General features: G+C 41.3%; 1 protein-coding gene across 10 annotated transcripts in view; it reads left to right on the top strand.

Moving 5' to 3' along the window:
• Nucleotides 1-14,192, top strand: part of HHAT (hedgehog acyltransferase) — a 360,770-nt gene that overhangs the window by 140,158 nt on the left and 206,420 nt on the right. For all 10 annotated transcript variants that reach the window (XM_007988546.3, XM_037985593.2, XM_007988547.3 and 7 more), the window contains one exon: nucleotides 2,417-2,567. In XM_007988546.3, the coding sequence (XP_007986737.1) occupies nucleotides 2,417-2,567 (151 nt within the window). The remainder of the gene's footprint in view (nucleotides 1-2,416; nucleotides 2,568-14,192) is intronic.

Raw genomic sequence — 14,192 nt, 5'->3', positions numbered from 1 at the left:
AGCAACCCATTTTTCCTGATCTGGCATCCTGTTAGCAGGGAGGAGAAGTCTGTGATGCTTCATATACGTAAGAGCTTGGCATGGCCTTAACCATGCATAGTCTTCCATAGGTCCATTGATGCCTTCAGTTCTTCAGGTAGATTATTTTCAGCTCTGGAAGCATTGCACCCTTTAATCAGTCATTCTTACGTATGTGTCCTGCCATCTCTAGTTATGGAATTTTTCTGGCTAGAGCCTAGTGATTCATTTTGCATGAGTTGTGAGCCTCCCTCATTGCCATCTCAGCCAGTGAGACTGATTTGTCACCCAGAGTGATCACATGCCCTTCAAGTATTTTATGATAGTATTGCTAGGACATATGTCTCACTTCTTGCTGAACGTGTGGTATATACCTATATTCACGTGTATGTATACATATATATTCACACACATATATCAGATTTTTTCCTGACTCTTATCAGGCACATCCAAGAATGCTGAAGGTTTATCCCTAGCCCTTCAGCAGGTATGACTGTAGTCTGATTTTCAAAAGTCTGAAGAACCTGTTTGATCACTTCTGAATGGGAACGAGACACAGCGGTTCCCAGGGGTTTCTCCTTGTAGGATGTATGACTTTCACATTTGAACTACCACCTGCCATCACCCAAACTGTATATTCAGAAAGTGGCTTATGTTTTTCTTCTGACACCAGGGTTACCATTTATAGCCACACACTCGATAATAGTGACATTCTTTCAAAGATCATAGTGTGGCATCAAAGAGGACAGACAGTGGTATTTTCTGCTAGTACCTCTCTGAAGCTTGGTTATTTCCTTCAGAATATCCCAGAAGATAACCTGGTCTGCCACACCGACATGTCCTGCAGTAATTTTCTGCACAGTGGGGAGGGCAATCTTGAGGTGAGAGAGCGTGTGACCATTTATCATCTTCCCTGGGGGTTCCTTCTGGGCTTGGCCTGTGGCCTTCTCCTTGTGGGCACTGCTCTGGCGGACCCACTGCCTCCTTACTCCGCTAGACCTCAGGCCTTCATGTGAGTTTTCCTTTTTTTTTTTTTCCAAAGAGCTTTATTGGAAGATAGCTCACATACCATAAAATCCACCCCTTTAAAGGGTACAGTTCAGTGACTTTTAGTATATTCACAGATATGATTCACCTATCACCACCACCAGTTTTAGAATATTTTCATCGCCTTGAAAAGAAACCCCACCTTTTATTAATTGCTGCCACTTCTCCCCAAGAAACCACTAATCTACTTTGTCTCTATAGATTTCCCTATTCTGGGCCTTCATATGAATGGAATAATACAATATGTGGTCTTTTGTGACTGTCTTATTTCACTCAGCTTCATGTTTTCAGGGTTCATGCACATTGTGGCATTTATCAGTACTTCATTCCTTTTTATGGTGGGAAGTTATTCTGTTGTATAGACAGACCACACTGTGTTTATCCGTTCATCTGCTGATGGATGTTTAGGTGGTCTCCTCTTTTGGCTATTGTGAATAATGCTGCTCTGTACATTGGGGTACACGTTTTTGTGTGAACATATGTTTTGTGTGAACATTTCGTTTCTCTTGGGTATATAACAAGGAGTGGAGTTGCTGGGTCATATGTAACTCTGCTTAATCATTTGGGGAACCATCAGACTTTTTCCAAAGCAGCGGCCTCGCTCTGCACTCCCAGCAGCTGTGCCTGGTGGTTCCACTTTCTCCAGATCTCCATCAACACTTGCTGATCTGACCTTTCGATTCTAGTTATCCTAATGGGTATAGACTCATGTCGGTTTTCTTTTTTAACTTTTAAATTTTAGGTGTGCATTGTAGATGTATATATGTATAAGGTATGGGAGATACAGCAAACAGGCATATGATGCATAATAATCGATACAGGCATTCAGTGTATAATAATCACATCAGGGTAAATAGGGTATCCGTTACCTCAAGCATTTATCCTTTGTGTTACAAATAACCCAATTATATTTTTCTAGTTATTTTAAAATGTGTAATTAATTATCGACCAAAGTTACCCTGTTATTCGGTCAAATACTAGATCTTATTCTTTTTTTTTGTACCCATTATCACGTAGGTTTTGAAAGATTTTGGAACGATTTTCCCCTTTGTAATAGTTTTTTAATGCACTGTACACATTTTGGGCATTCTCTTTCCTAGTATCTGTAAAAGCATGACTGCTAAGAGGTCCTCTTGCCTGTCACAATAATGAAATTTCATTTTTTGTTAATCAAAAATGGTTTTCATTGAAGAAAACCAATGTAGGATACTTTTGTAAAATGTGCGAGTGGAAGGGAGGAAGGGGTGGGTGGAGAAGTGAGGCAGTTGGCATAGCTCCTGGGGTGTTGTTCTCCTCCAGGAAGCTGCTGTGACTCTCATCCGTGTGTCTGACCGGCCTGTTTGCCTTTCAGGAGGACTGGCGTTAGCCCAGGTGCTCTTTTTCTACGTGAAGTACTTGGTGCTCTTTGGTGTGCCGGCTCTGCTCATGCGCCTGGATGGACTCACTCCGCCCGCCCTCCCTCGCTGCGTGAGCACCATGTTCAGTTTCACCGGGATGTGGAGGTCAGGCGCTGGGTTTGCTAAAGTTGGTCAGGCTTGTCCAGTGGGAGGAGCACGACTGGACAGGCCTCAAAGGGTTCGGGCTATTGTCCTCTCCCTGTCTCTTGCTCAAGCTGCATTTGGCATCCGTGTCTTCATCCTACTAACAGGATGACTAATCCATGCTTTCTGGGTCTCTCACAATTATGATTAGTCTATGTAGATAGGTGAGATAAGGAAGTTTCTTTCTGAGTCTGTGTACTGGTGCACAAAGGGTTATATTTGAAGTGGTTTCTTACTAACTTGGGAAAGGCTACTGTATCTTGATTTTTTAATTGCTTTCTCTTTTTCTTGAAAATGACATCAGTATATGTGAGACTGTTAAGAAAAATAGACTTAGGATAATATGTTAGGCCAATGTTGCAGCATACTATTTATAAAGGTCTCTAAGTTTCATTTTTCTTATCTCTTAAACAGTAGTCAAGATAATCTCTGTCTCAAGGAGTTGTTTTGAAGATTAAATAACCTAATGCATGTAGAGCAGGTGGTATAATATAGATGTTTACTAATGTTAGCTTTAACACTTGTCTTATTCTTATGCTCAGTGAACATGATAGACACTTTTTTCTGAAATTTTCTTTCTTTTCTAGATTTTGACCCACAGTCTTATGGTTGGTGTGGAGTCTTTTTTTTCCTTACTCCTTCTGCCATTTCAGATTGTTGTTTTCAACGTGATGGACTTGTTGCTGTGTTCCTCTTATCACTTCCAGAGTGTAATAAGTGATAGGATTGTGTTTGCAATGGGAAACCTAATGGAAGAACCTCAGGGTCAGCACTGGCACAACCATGGGAGTCGGTGCCTGATTCATGTGGCTCATTCTTTTTTATTTTTTAATTTTTGAGACAAGTTCTCGCTATGTTTCCCAGGCTAGTCTCAAACTCTGGGCTAGATCCTTCCACCTCAGCTCCCCCAGTAGCTGGGATTACAGGCTTATTCATTCTTAAATTTCGTCTCTGTAGGGCAAAAACACCCAAGACACAGGTAGGGAAAGAGCTCAATAAATACTGCCACATCTAATGTTGCTGTTCAAAAGGAGGTGGGTAGCACTCAACATCCTGATTTTTCATAGTAACTTATTACAGATGCTGAATTTATCAGAGCCTCTCTAAATACATTTTATTTTTGGTCCAGCTTGCTTCTTGGAGTAAGAAATTTCCTATGGTGATTGCCAGGAATGTCGAGTGGTTACTTTGATTTGTCCTTACTTCATCAAATATCACAGGTTGCCCTGTTTTCATGGCAAGATTGGGGAATGTTGGCAAAGAGGTACTCTCTAACTAGAAAGCCAGGGAATGGTTTTTGTTGAAAAGGTGATGCTGGTTGGAAGGCTCTGTTAACTTTTGATTTACTCATCAAAGTCACTTACTGAGTCAATGGGTTGGGACCCAGCATGATTTGGGAACATGTCACAAATATCTGGTGTGAACCTTGCACAGTCCCTGTGCCTACTCAGTGTGAATGCTTGTACTGTTGCATTTGTTGGGAAGCACATTCCCCTAAAAGGCTTCTCCCGTATTGGCTGGCATGATAAAACCATAACTCCCTGGCATGCATGCTGGTTTCTGGGTCCATGTCCATAAATACCAACCCATTGTGTCACCAGAGGCAATTTTGGCAGTTGACTATATTTCATACTCAAAATGGTTGTCTTCTTGTCCTTTATTTTAATTTTTTTTTTTTTTGTCCAAGGAAGACCTTCAGTTCTTTATCAACCACAGAGGTGGAGAGAACATGTCTGTCAAGACCGTTGTCACTGTCTTGATTAGAACTAGACTCATATAGTTGAGACCCCAGGCTGCTGAGACACTCTCTCCCCTCACTCAGTTAAAGTTTTAAGACAAATGTGGACAAAAGAGTAGTAATGAAAAGTTATTCTGAGGAGGAAGCTCTGGGGTGACCCCTTGGAGTGATGTGGTTCTAAAAAGAGGTGTTTCTGAGGGCCTGTGACAAAATAACAAAGAGGGCCTTTCCTGGGAGTGACCTAGACTTTTATCCTAGCTTCTTTAGCATGCATAGGTGTAGGTTTTCCTCTCCACATTTTTAGGTTTCTTGAGGGATTTTCTGGGCTGCTAATTATACTTAGAAACACACAGATCTTTGTACAGAATGGCCATTTCATACTAAGTAGTTAAATTTAGGTATGGAGATGAACTTTTTCTGAGATTCAGTGTACAATGTAAGACTCAGAAGTAGTTTTTTAATTAAAAAAATATAGAATAACAATTGGAGTGTCTCTTTTGTGTGATTTGCAGATGCTCCCTAGTAAGTAGGAGGAGGTTGACCATGTTGCATGTTTGGTATCTGGTAGCATAACCCTGACACTGGTCTTGGTCTCATTCTCTAACTGTTCTCTTTAAGAATGCTTGTTAAAGGAAACTAGGTTTTGAATTTGTAATTTCTATTAACAGCTAACCTTACTTTTTCTGGGCCATCTGTTGAAGTATTGCTGCAGACAGGGAATGGCTCTCTTCCTGGATTTAGGTTTGAGAAGAATTTAATCATGAGCAGATGTGAACGCTGGTGATGCAAATTATTCTGCTGGATCATGTCAGCTATTCACATGGTGACGTAAAGGGTACGGTGGATGGGAAGTGGAGGGAAGAATCTCCAGAGATGGTTTAATGGTTACCTGAACTCCTCAGAGATCTACACTGAATGAGATTTAGAACTGCTGATAGAGGCATATTTAGCCCCCCCATTTTAATGGAGCCATACCCTCCTGAACACCATGCTGACTGATTGCATCATCTTTCAGCCTACTTAGCATTGAGAGACTTGAAGTCAGCAGCCTGCCATATCAGAGGAATATGAGCTCTACATCATAGAAAAGATAAAATTGGCCATTACCAGAGAGATAATCTTCCTTGCCATGCTAGTTCAAATTGACTGTGAAAAATTGCAATTCACCAAGAAGGCCCAAACCTGAAAGTTAGGACCTGATGGGTTTGTTTTTCTTTCCTCGTAAACCTTCTCTTTCATATAATTTCTGCTCAGATTATTTACAGATATAATAAGACTCCAAGGAGTACATGTATTCCCACTTGCATGATTTTTCCATGGTCTTATGGACCTGAGAAAATGATAATTTTCTGCTTAATTTTTGGATTTCACATTTTAATTTAGATGGGCTGAGATCTGTAATGAGCATTTTTTGCCAGGAGTCATTAAAGATGACGTTGCATGTCTAAGGCTCCAAATAAGAGATCTGATCCTATTTTTGTGATTTGATTTCTAGCTATGGAAGCAAAGTGATAGAATTTCCCATGGTGGCTGGTGAGTTATGGGTCAGTTTCAATTATTTCAGGAATCCTGCACAGCTTGCCCTCTGCATTTCTTGAATTATGACGCTTTCAGGTGTTCAGAGGCAAACTCATGCATCATTGCTTATCCCAAGGGGATCTGGGTGCTGTTGGTGGCTGCTAGACCTTAATACATAGGAGTATCTTTAGGCTGGGGATGAGGAGGAATCTGAGCACCTTCTTTTAGTCAGGTAGATTGCGTGGGCTGTTAGGTCAATAGAAGAATTTAGGTCCCTAGGTAGAGAGTTGGTCCAGCATGTTAGATGATAAATCAGCTCTACAAACTGCTGGCTTTGCATTAGTACTGCCTTTGAATCATGCTTAACCACCAGTTGCAGGGCAGGATGGCGGGCATGGAGTTGGTGAAATATTTTATCATGTCTACCTACATTGTTGGGTAGAAAGCTGGAATAGGGTGAGCATAAATAAGAAAAGGTCAAATAGGTGCTGTTAATAAAAGATTGCTTTTTTGGGCAGTGATCTATTGACTAAGAGCTGGCTACCTACTAGTTATGTGACTTTGGACAAATAATTTAAATTCTCTGGGTCAATCTTTTAATCTCTAATAGGAGAATAGTACTACTTTGCCTCATAGGGGTGCTATGAGGATTGAGTGAGCCTGGTATATAGTAGGTCCTCAGGAAGGGGTAGTTTCTTAGTACTTTTTTTTTTTTGCTTGAAAATAAAATGAAGCCAGAGGTGACCGAGAGGTCCACCTGCTAATGGACTGGGGTAGGGAGGCAGGGAGCAGTGATGGGACCGGCTGATGGAAGGCTCAATTTCAGCTCTGCGCCGGAGATGTGATGATTCAGAGACAGAGACTACGGTGGAAGCAGTATGGGCTGGACCTTCAGAGGAGGGGCCTTGGTCTTGTCGTTTTTGTCTGCTTCCTTATGTGAGAGGAAGACTGAGGTGTCGGATGAAAAGACTAGGAACAGCATCTTGTCACTAGACAATGCCTGTGTTCCCCTCTACTTGTCTGTTAGCCCCAGCCACATTGAAGGGAGATGACCACCAGGATCCCTGTGCTAAAGTACAACCACCCCCACAAATCTCCTTATTCCTCAGTTTCTTGAGGCATTAAAATGGGGCTGATCGTAGTACTCATCTCACTGGATTGTTGTAAGGGTTAGGTAAGACCATGTACTAAAGCACTGGATACACTGCAGGCAAGCTGCAGACACCAAAATATAAGTGATTAACTAATCATTACATAATTATATAAATAATGATTAATAATCATTGCAAATAGAGTAAAACTTATACCATTTGTTCGTTTGTGGTTTATTTATGAGACAGTGTCTCGCTCTGTCACCCAGGCTGGAATGCAGTTGTGTGATTATAGCTCATAGCAGGCTCTACCTCCTGGGCTCAGGTGATCCTCCTGCCTCAGCTTCCCAAGTAGCTGTGACCACAGGCACGCACCACCATACCCAGCTAATTTTTTTTTTTAAAGTTCTGGGATACATGTGCTGAATGTGCAGGTTTGTTACATAGGTATACACGTGCCATGGTGGTTTGCTGCACCCATCAACCCATCATCTAGGTTTTAAGCTCCACATGCATTAGGTATTTGTCCTAATGTGCTCCCTCCCCTTTCCCCCACACCTGGCTAATTTTTAAATTTTTTTGTAGAGGAAGGATCTCTACTGTTTTGGCTAGACTGGTCTTGAATTCCTGGCCTCAAGCAATCTTCTCACCTTGGTCTCCCAAAGTGCTGGGATTACAGGCATGAGACACTGTGTCCAGCCCCACCATTTGCTTGTTTTTTAATTTCTCAGAAAAGAAAGACCTGATAAGGTGCTAAGTGTTGAAGTAGATGGAAGGTAGAAGAGGTGAGTGACAAAAGGTGGAAGACATGGATTTCAAATTAGATGCATGTGAGTCCCCTGAATCTGCCCCAGTATGACCTCTCCCCCACCCCTCACAGAGCTCTTATTCATTCATATAACTTTGCAAGCAGTTTCCAGCCACTAGACATTTATATTACCTCACATTTTGGGTACCTACCTTAGTCAACCCCTATCTCATAGTTCCATCTCAACAAACTCAAAACATATTTTCTTTCTTGTAGCATTCATATTTTAAAATCCCCTTACCTTTTCCTTCAAACATAGACTTCCATAGATCAAAGTGGAAAGGGCTATCAAGTTAAAGCAAATTTTACAAACCATCATTATATTTTGCTTCCTGAATTTATTTTGCTTCACGGATTTATTTTTGCTTCACAGATACTGTGTCCTCTTCTCCATTTTCTCCCCGTGTGGAAGATTTTTTGGGGGGTGCCTTTACTGACAAGCTCTTAGATGACTGTTAGAGTAAGAAGTAATCTAATTAAGAAGCGCCAGACATTTTCAGATGGAAGATGTTGATCACCAGTCACCAGAACATAGTGTCTGACGCCACAGATCTCGAGCCTGAACTGCCTGGGTTTGAATCCTGGCTCCACTGCTTATTAGCCGATGACCTCTCTGTGCCTTCGTTTCCTTCTCTGTAAGATGGAGATACTATAAAGGGTATCCAATTCCTAATGGAGCTGGAACCCTGTACCTTTCATGGTAATAGTCACACTCTACTTGGTTACAACCCACCAGCCCATAAGCCCTTTGAAGGCAGTGATCATGTCTTATTCTTGTTTAATGTTGTAATCCTAGCACCCTCCTCGGTGCCCAGCATTCAGTGGAAATCTATGCTGAATGGACACTGGTCACTCTTCTGAAATTTTGATCACCAGGTCTTAAGAGCAAGATTTCCAAGTATTTAGGTCTGGCAGCTGAGCGGCTTCTCTCTGCAGCATGTGGTGATATGTGGCTGTAGGTGTACCATACCATGACTGCTGTTGATACGCCACTGTCATCTCCCTGTTTTTCTCATTAAGTATTAATACATGACATGCCAACATATTGCATCTGCCGCGATTTCTTTGAGAATGACTTTGCCTTGTAAGGAATCTAGAAAGAAGAATGTTTGCCTTTCTTACTTTATTACTGTCATTATTTTATCAGATGTTGTGCCACATCCTAGATATGAGATGAGGGAGAAAGTTACAAATATAAAGGGAGAAAAGGGATTCAATTCAGACTTGGCTATGAGAGAGGAGTTTGGCAACTGTTTATCTTTGAGGGTAGGATTTTTCTGAGGGAGGTGCTGAAAGGAGATATCCTAATGCCTTACAGAGGAAGATGAGGAACTGGATGCAGCGCTGGGAGTGAAGCCTTTCTAAAACACATCCTCAGAATAGCCCAAACTCTAATAATAATAATCATAATAACAGCAATAGCAGTAGCAGCAGTGCGAAGAACATAATGCTTACATTCTGCCAGGACAGTTATTTTTAAAACATGTTTTAAATTCATTTAAAATAACATTATTAAGCCCACTATATGTTAATATAACACTTTTTTCTGAAAAAGTAACTATTTCCAATATCAAATAATTTAGTGAGAAGAGTTTTTTTTGCAGATTTAAACAAAATTCTAGCAATTTTCAATGCATTGTTTACTATAGTCACCATATTGTATGACAGATCTCTTGAATTTACTCCTTCTAACTGAAATTTTGTATCCTATGAAGTCAATATAATTACAGATAATCTAGGGAAATGGACAAATATTAAGAACAAGTCTAATTCATCTAAAATATTCACCACCTTTGGAAAGTAAAATTATCTGCTCCTGTAATAAGATCAGATAACATCTCAAAATCAATTAGAAGGTACTTGAGCTATTACAGCTTTGAAAATGTGTATCCCTGTGTTTGTGCATGCACACACACTCAAGTATAATTTATTCAGAAAAAAAGTCCTCCCACACAGCTTGTTCCCACTTCTGCAAGGACAGTTCTAAGTTCTTTTATATATTCAATGTATTTCATCTTTACAAAACCTCTGTGAAGTAGGTACTATTATTTTTGCCACTCTACAGATGATGAAATTGAGGCATAGAGAGGTTGAGTAACTCTCCTTAGATCACACAGCGAGTGAGTGGTGGAGCTGGGATTTGAATCCAAACACATGGCTCTTGAGTCTGTGCTCTTGATCACTCCCTTTTACTGTCTCTCTAGTGAAATGGAACTGAAGCAGATTTCTCCTTCATAGTCTGGAGTGTGGGGCTTGTGGGACAGGATCTGGAATTTAGAGGTACCTGAGAATGACTATGGCTTACATACTGACTCCCTAGAAAGGGAATGGTTCAGGGAGTGATGGGAAGGGTTCAGTCTGTGTCACGGTTGATGAAAATAGTCAAACTCTGTAAAATATTTAAAGAGGTTTATTCTGAGCCAAATATGAATGATCAAGGCCCAAGACGCAGTCTCAAGAGGTCCTGAGAACCTGTGTTTGTTAGGTTATAGCTTGGTTTTATACCTCAAGGAGACATAACACATCAATGATTGCACGTGAGTTATACATTTGTTTGGTCTGTAAAGGCAGGACAACTTGAAGTAGGGGCTTACAGGTCACAGGTGGATTTAAAGATTTTCTGATTAACAATTGGGAAAAGAGTTATCATCTAAAGACCTAGAATTGATAGCAAGGAATGTCTGGGTTAAGAGAAGGGGTTGTGGAGACCAAGGTTCTTACTATGTAGATGAAGTAGCTACTCTTAAAAACAATAGATGGCAAATATTTCCTCTTCAGACCTTTAAAAGGTGCTCAACTCTCAGCCAATCTCTTCAAGATCAGAAAAGGACCTGGAAAGGGAAGGGGATTCTCTACAGAATGTAAATTTCCCCCCCAAGAGACAGCTTTGCAGGGTCATTTCAGAATATGTCAAAGAGATATATTTTAGGGTAAAATACTTTAATTTCTTTCAGGGCCTGCTATCTGTCATGTAATTGCTATACTAGAGTCAGGTTGAAATTTGGTATCTTATTGCCACAAAGAGTCTGTTTTGTCTTAAGATCTCTGTTTTAATGTTAATGCTGGTCAGTTGTGCCTGAATTTTGAAGGGAAGAGAGTATAATGAGGCATGTTCAACCCCTTCTTCCCATCATGACCTGAACTAGTTTTGTAGGTCTACTTTTAAATCCCCTTAGCCAAGAGAAGAGGTCCATTCAGTCGGTTGGGGGGTTCAGTGTTTTGTTTTTGGTTTATAGCACCGAGGGGGAGGGTTGGGGAGAAAGGGAATCACCAGTTTAACCTGAGTCACTGACTGGATGAATGGTGTGGGGCCACTGGGGGCTTCTGTTCTTATCTTACATCCTTGTATTACAAACAGCAATCCAGAAACAGCTGCCCTGATAGAGGAAGGAAGTGGAGGCTTTACCTGGTGCCCACAAAGACTTAATTTGACTTAATTTCTCCTGCCAGTGTCTCCTCCTGCATCTCCTTTCCCACAGCCACCTTGATGACTGTCCTCTTGTTCTGTTCCTTTTTCTCATTTCACGCTGGGTCAGGTCCTCCTTGCCAATGAAAAAGGAGAATTGTCCTACATCTGCTAGTCTTTAAGCTTCTGGGTCTCCTAGCTCTACCTTATTTCTAATTCAGACATACCTTCAGCAAAGTAGTGTTGCTTTTTGCCCCACCTCAGTTCTGAGAACTGAGTGCAACCTTCTATTTTTCTTAAATACTTACAGAATATTTGGATATGTCAATTTCACATTTATATGCAATTAAGGCTCTCATTCTTTTCCTGTATAATTTCTACCTTTAGTCATCAGCTGAGAATGTCCTTCTACACTCCATCTAAAATTTATTTTTATGTAGGGCAGAAATTCCTAATTTGGGGATCCACAAGCCACTGATTCAGTTTTTCTTTAGCTTTTCGAAAGACTACCCCCGTAGAATCCCTGCCTCCTAGCATGGGGACCGGCACATAGTAGGCACTTAACAAACCGATATTTTCTAAGTGAAAGAATGCATGATCCTTCACTATTCCCACTCCTTTGAGGAAGAGATAAAGAGTAATTATTTATTTTCCGAGACAGGTTCTCATTCTGTTGCCCAGGCTAGGTACAGTGGTGCCATCATGGCTCACTGCAACCTCCACCCCTCCACCTTTCGGGTTCAGGTGGTCTTCCCACCTCAGCCTCCTGAGTAGTTGAGACTATAGACGTGCACCACCATGCTTGGCAAATTGAATTTTTGAAATATAGGTTTAACTTAATTTTTTATTTCCAGTGGTTAACCTGCCAGCCTAAGTCCATTTATGGTCATCATAAAATGCTGTCTTTTGCCATAGTCTCTATTTCCTATGTTGACCTGAGACTTTCTGGGCCCATCCTCCAGCAGCATGCATTCCAGGTTTTGTGTTTCTTTAAAATGTAAATGTTTCCATTTTTGTGTGTATTGAAAAACTCAGCATTAGAATCCAAGAAGGAGTTTGTGTTTCTTTATTGGTCTAGTGGATAAGAGTGAGTCTGACGAGGAGGGAAAGGTGGTGAACTTGGCCTGGTTGGGGTCCAGACTTCTTTTCTTCCTATCTTGGCCTCACCCCAGGTGTTTTTTGTTTGTTTGTTTGTTTGCTTGTTTGTTTTTGAGGCAGGGTCTCACTCTGTCACTAAGGTTGGAGTGCATTGGCTCAATCAGGGATTATTGTAGCCTCAACTTCCCAGGCTCAAGTGATCTTCCTGCCTCCCCCCCCACCCCAAGTAATTGGGACTACAGGTGTGGGCCACCAGACCTAGCTACTTTGTTTTTTTAATTTTAGAGACGAGGTCTCGCTGTGTTGCCCATGCTGGTCTCGAACTCCTGAGTGCAAGTGATCCACCTGCCTTAGCCTCCCAAAGTGTTGGGATTACAGGTGTGAGCCACTGTGCCGAGCTCACCCCAGTTCTTATTAACTGGGCAGAACCTTTTGAGTCCTGGCCAGGCTCTGACAAAGCTGTGTACTTTGTGGTAGGCTTACCTTGCCATCCATCATGGTGCACCTTATCCTGGTTTTCTGGCCTTCATCCCTCTACCTTTAATGCAAGAACTTCTGGATCCCTTCTTGCACAGGGATTGCTGAGGAAGACTTAGCAGTGCCAGCCAAGCTCTCTCCTTCACTCTGCCTAACTACATTTACTGTGATATAATCACCCTGTGTGTTTGTAGAAAGCATCTTGCAAGAGTCGTCTATCAGAGTCTGAACCAGGAAGTAAAGCCAGAGCCTCTCTGATTGGGTTTTTACCTCCACCTACAGGACAGACTTCCCTTTCAGGATGCCATGGGGTGACCTGAGGGCAGGGGAAGCTAGAACATGAGACTGAATAATTTCATCCTCTTCCTTCTCTTTCTTTTTCTTCCCATGGTTCACTGTGTCACAAGGGACTAGTTTTTTGTTTCCTCTTCCTATTCTCTCTTGATGACATATTCTTCTTTAGGGAAGGAAGCCTTGTTGCCCAGCCCTTGTAGGGAGAATGGCATATTCTTTTTGTCATATGGAGGAAAATAAGTTTTGACTCATTAGATTTGATTCTGAATTTGTGAGCAGGCAGACAACCACTAGGAATGAGAGATTGCTGAGAGTGAAATTCATTGTTTTAGTTAAAAAAAAAAAAAAAACCCTGTTAGAATTAGCTTATTTATTCTCTTGTAATTGTATTGTTAAGTAAGGATTAAGATATTATCATCAGTGAGAATCAGAGATACTGATAGGTCCCAGATCACAGAGCTAGTACATGCTAACTGCGTTTAAATCCTAATCCTCTTAGTAAGAAAGGTTTTGAACCATAAGTGTGTTTGCTCGTAGAGGAGCATGTGAAAATTTGCATATTCTGTAGCACCGTGGGTGAATAGGTTTCTTCTTTCTGTTATACCAAGAAGAAATGCAGAAGTTTTCTTACCCATTTTGTGAGTCCTGAGATTGCAGACGATTACAGCTACAGACAACATTTGTTTTGTGTTGCTATGCAGACCTACTGCCATTTTTATTCTAATCCACCTGTCTGTACAGACATTCAAAGACTTTCTTTTGGTATACTAACAACTCTCTGATACTGCCCAACTGCTTACCTAATGAACAAGATGAATACTTTGTCTTCTACTAAGAACCATAAACTGTAATTACCTGCAGGGTAAAAGTTAAGACAAATTCTCTGGTTGTCATGCTTGCAAACAATGCTTTATTCTTGAGCATGGTGTATAAGCCTGGCTCCAACCTTCTATTCCAAATTCCTCTCACTCACCCTACTGGCAGTAGTGCAGAACAAGTCTTCATTCCTCAGTCCAGCCTGTGCAGCTCTCTCACAAACCTCCGTGACTTGGGTGCTGGCTTTCTAGTACCGTAGGGCACACTCTCCGGACCCTTTTTTATTTTTTTTGAGATGGAGTCTCACTCTGTCGCCCAGGCTGGAGTGCAGTGGTGCGAT

The sequence above is a fragment of the Chlorocebus sabaeus genome, chromosome 25 (assembly GCF_047675955.1).
Source record: "Chlorocebus sabaeus isolate Y175 chromosome 25, mChlSab1.0.hap1, whole genome shotgun sequence".
Classification (NCBI taxonomy): domain Eukaryota; kingdom Metazoa; phylum Chordata; class Mammalia; order Primates; family Cercopithecidae; genus Chlorocebus; species Chlorocebus sabaeus.
This window is presented reverse-complemented; position numbering and strand designations above follow the sequence as displayed.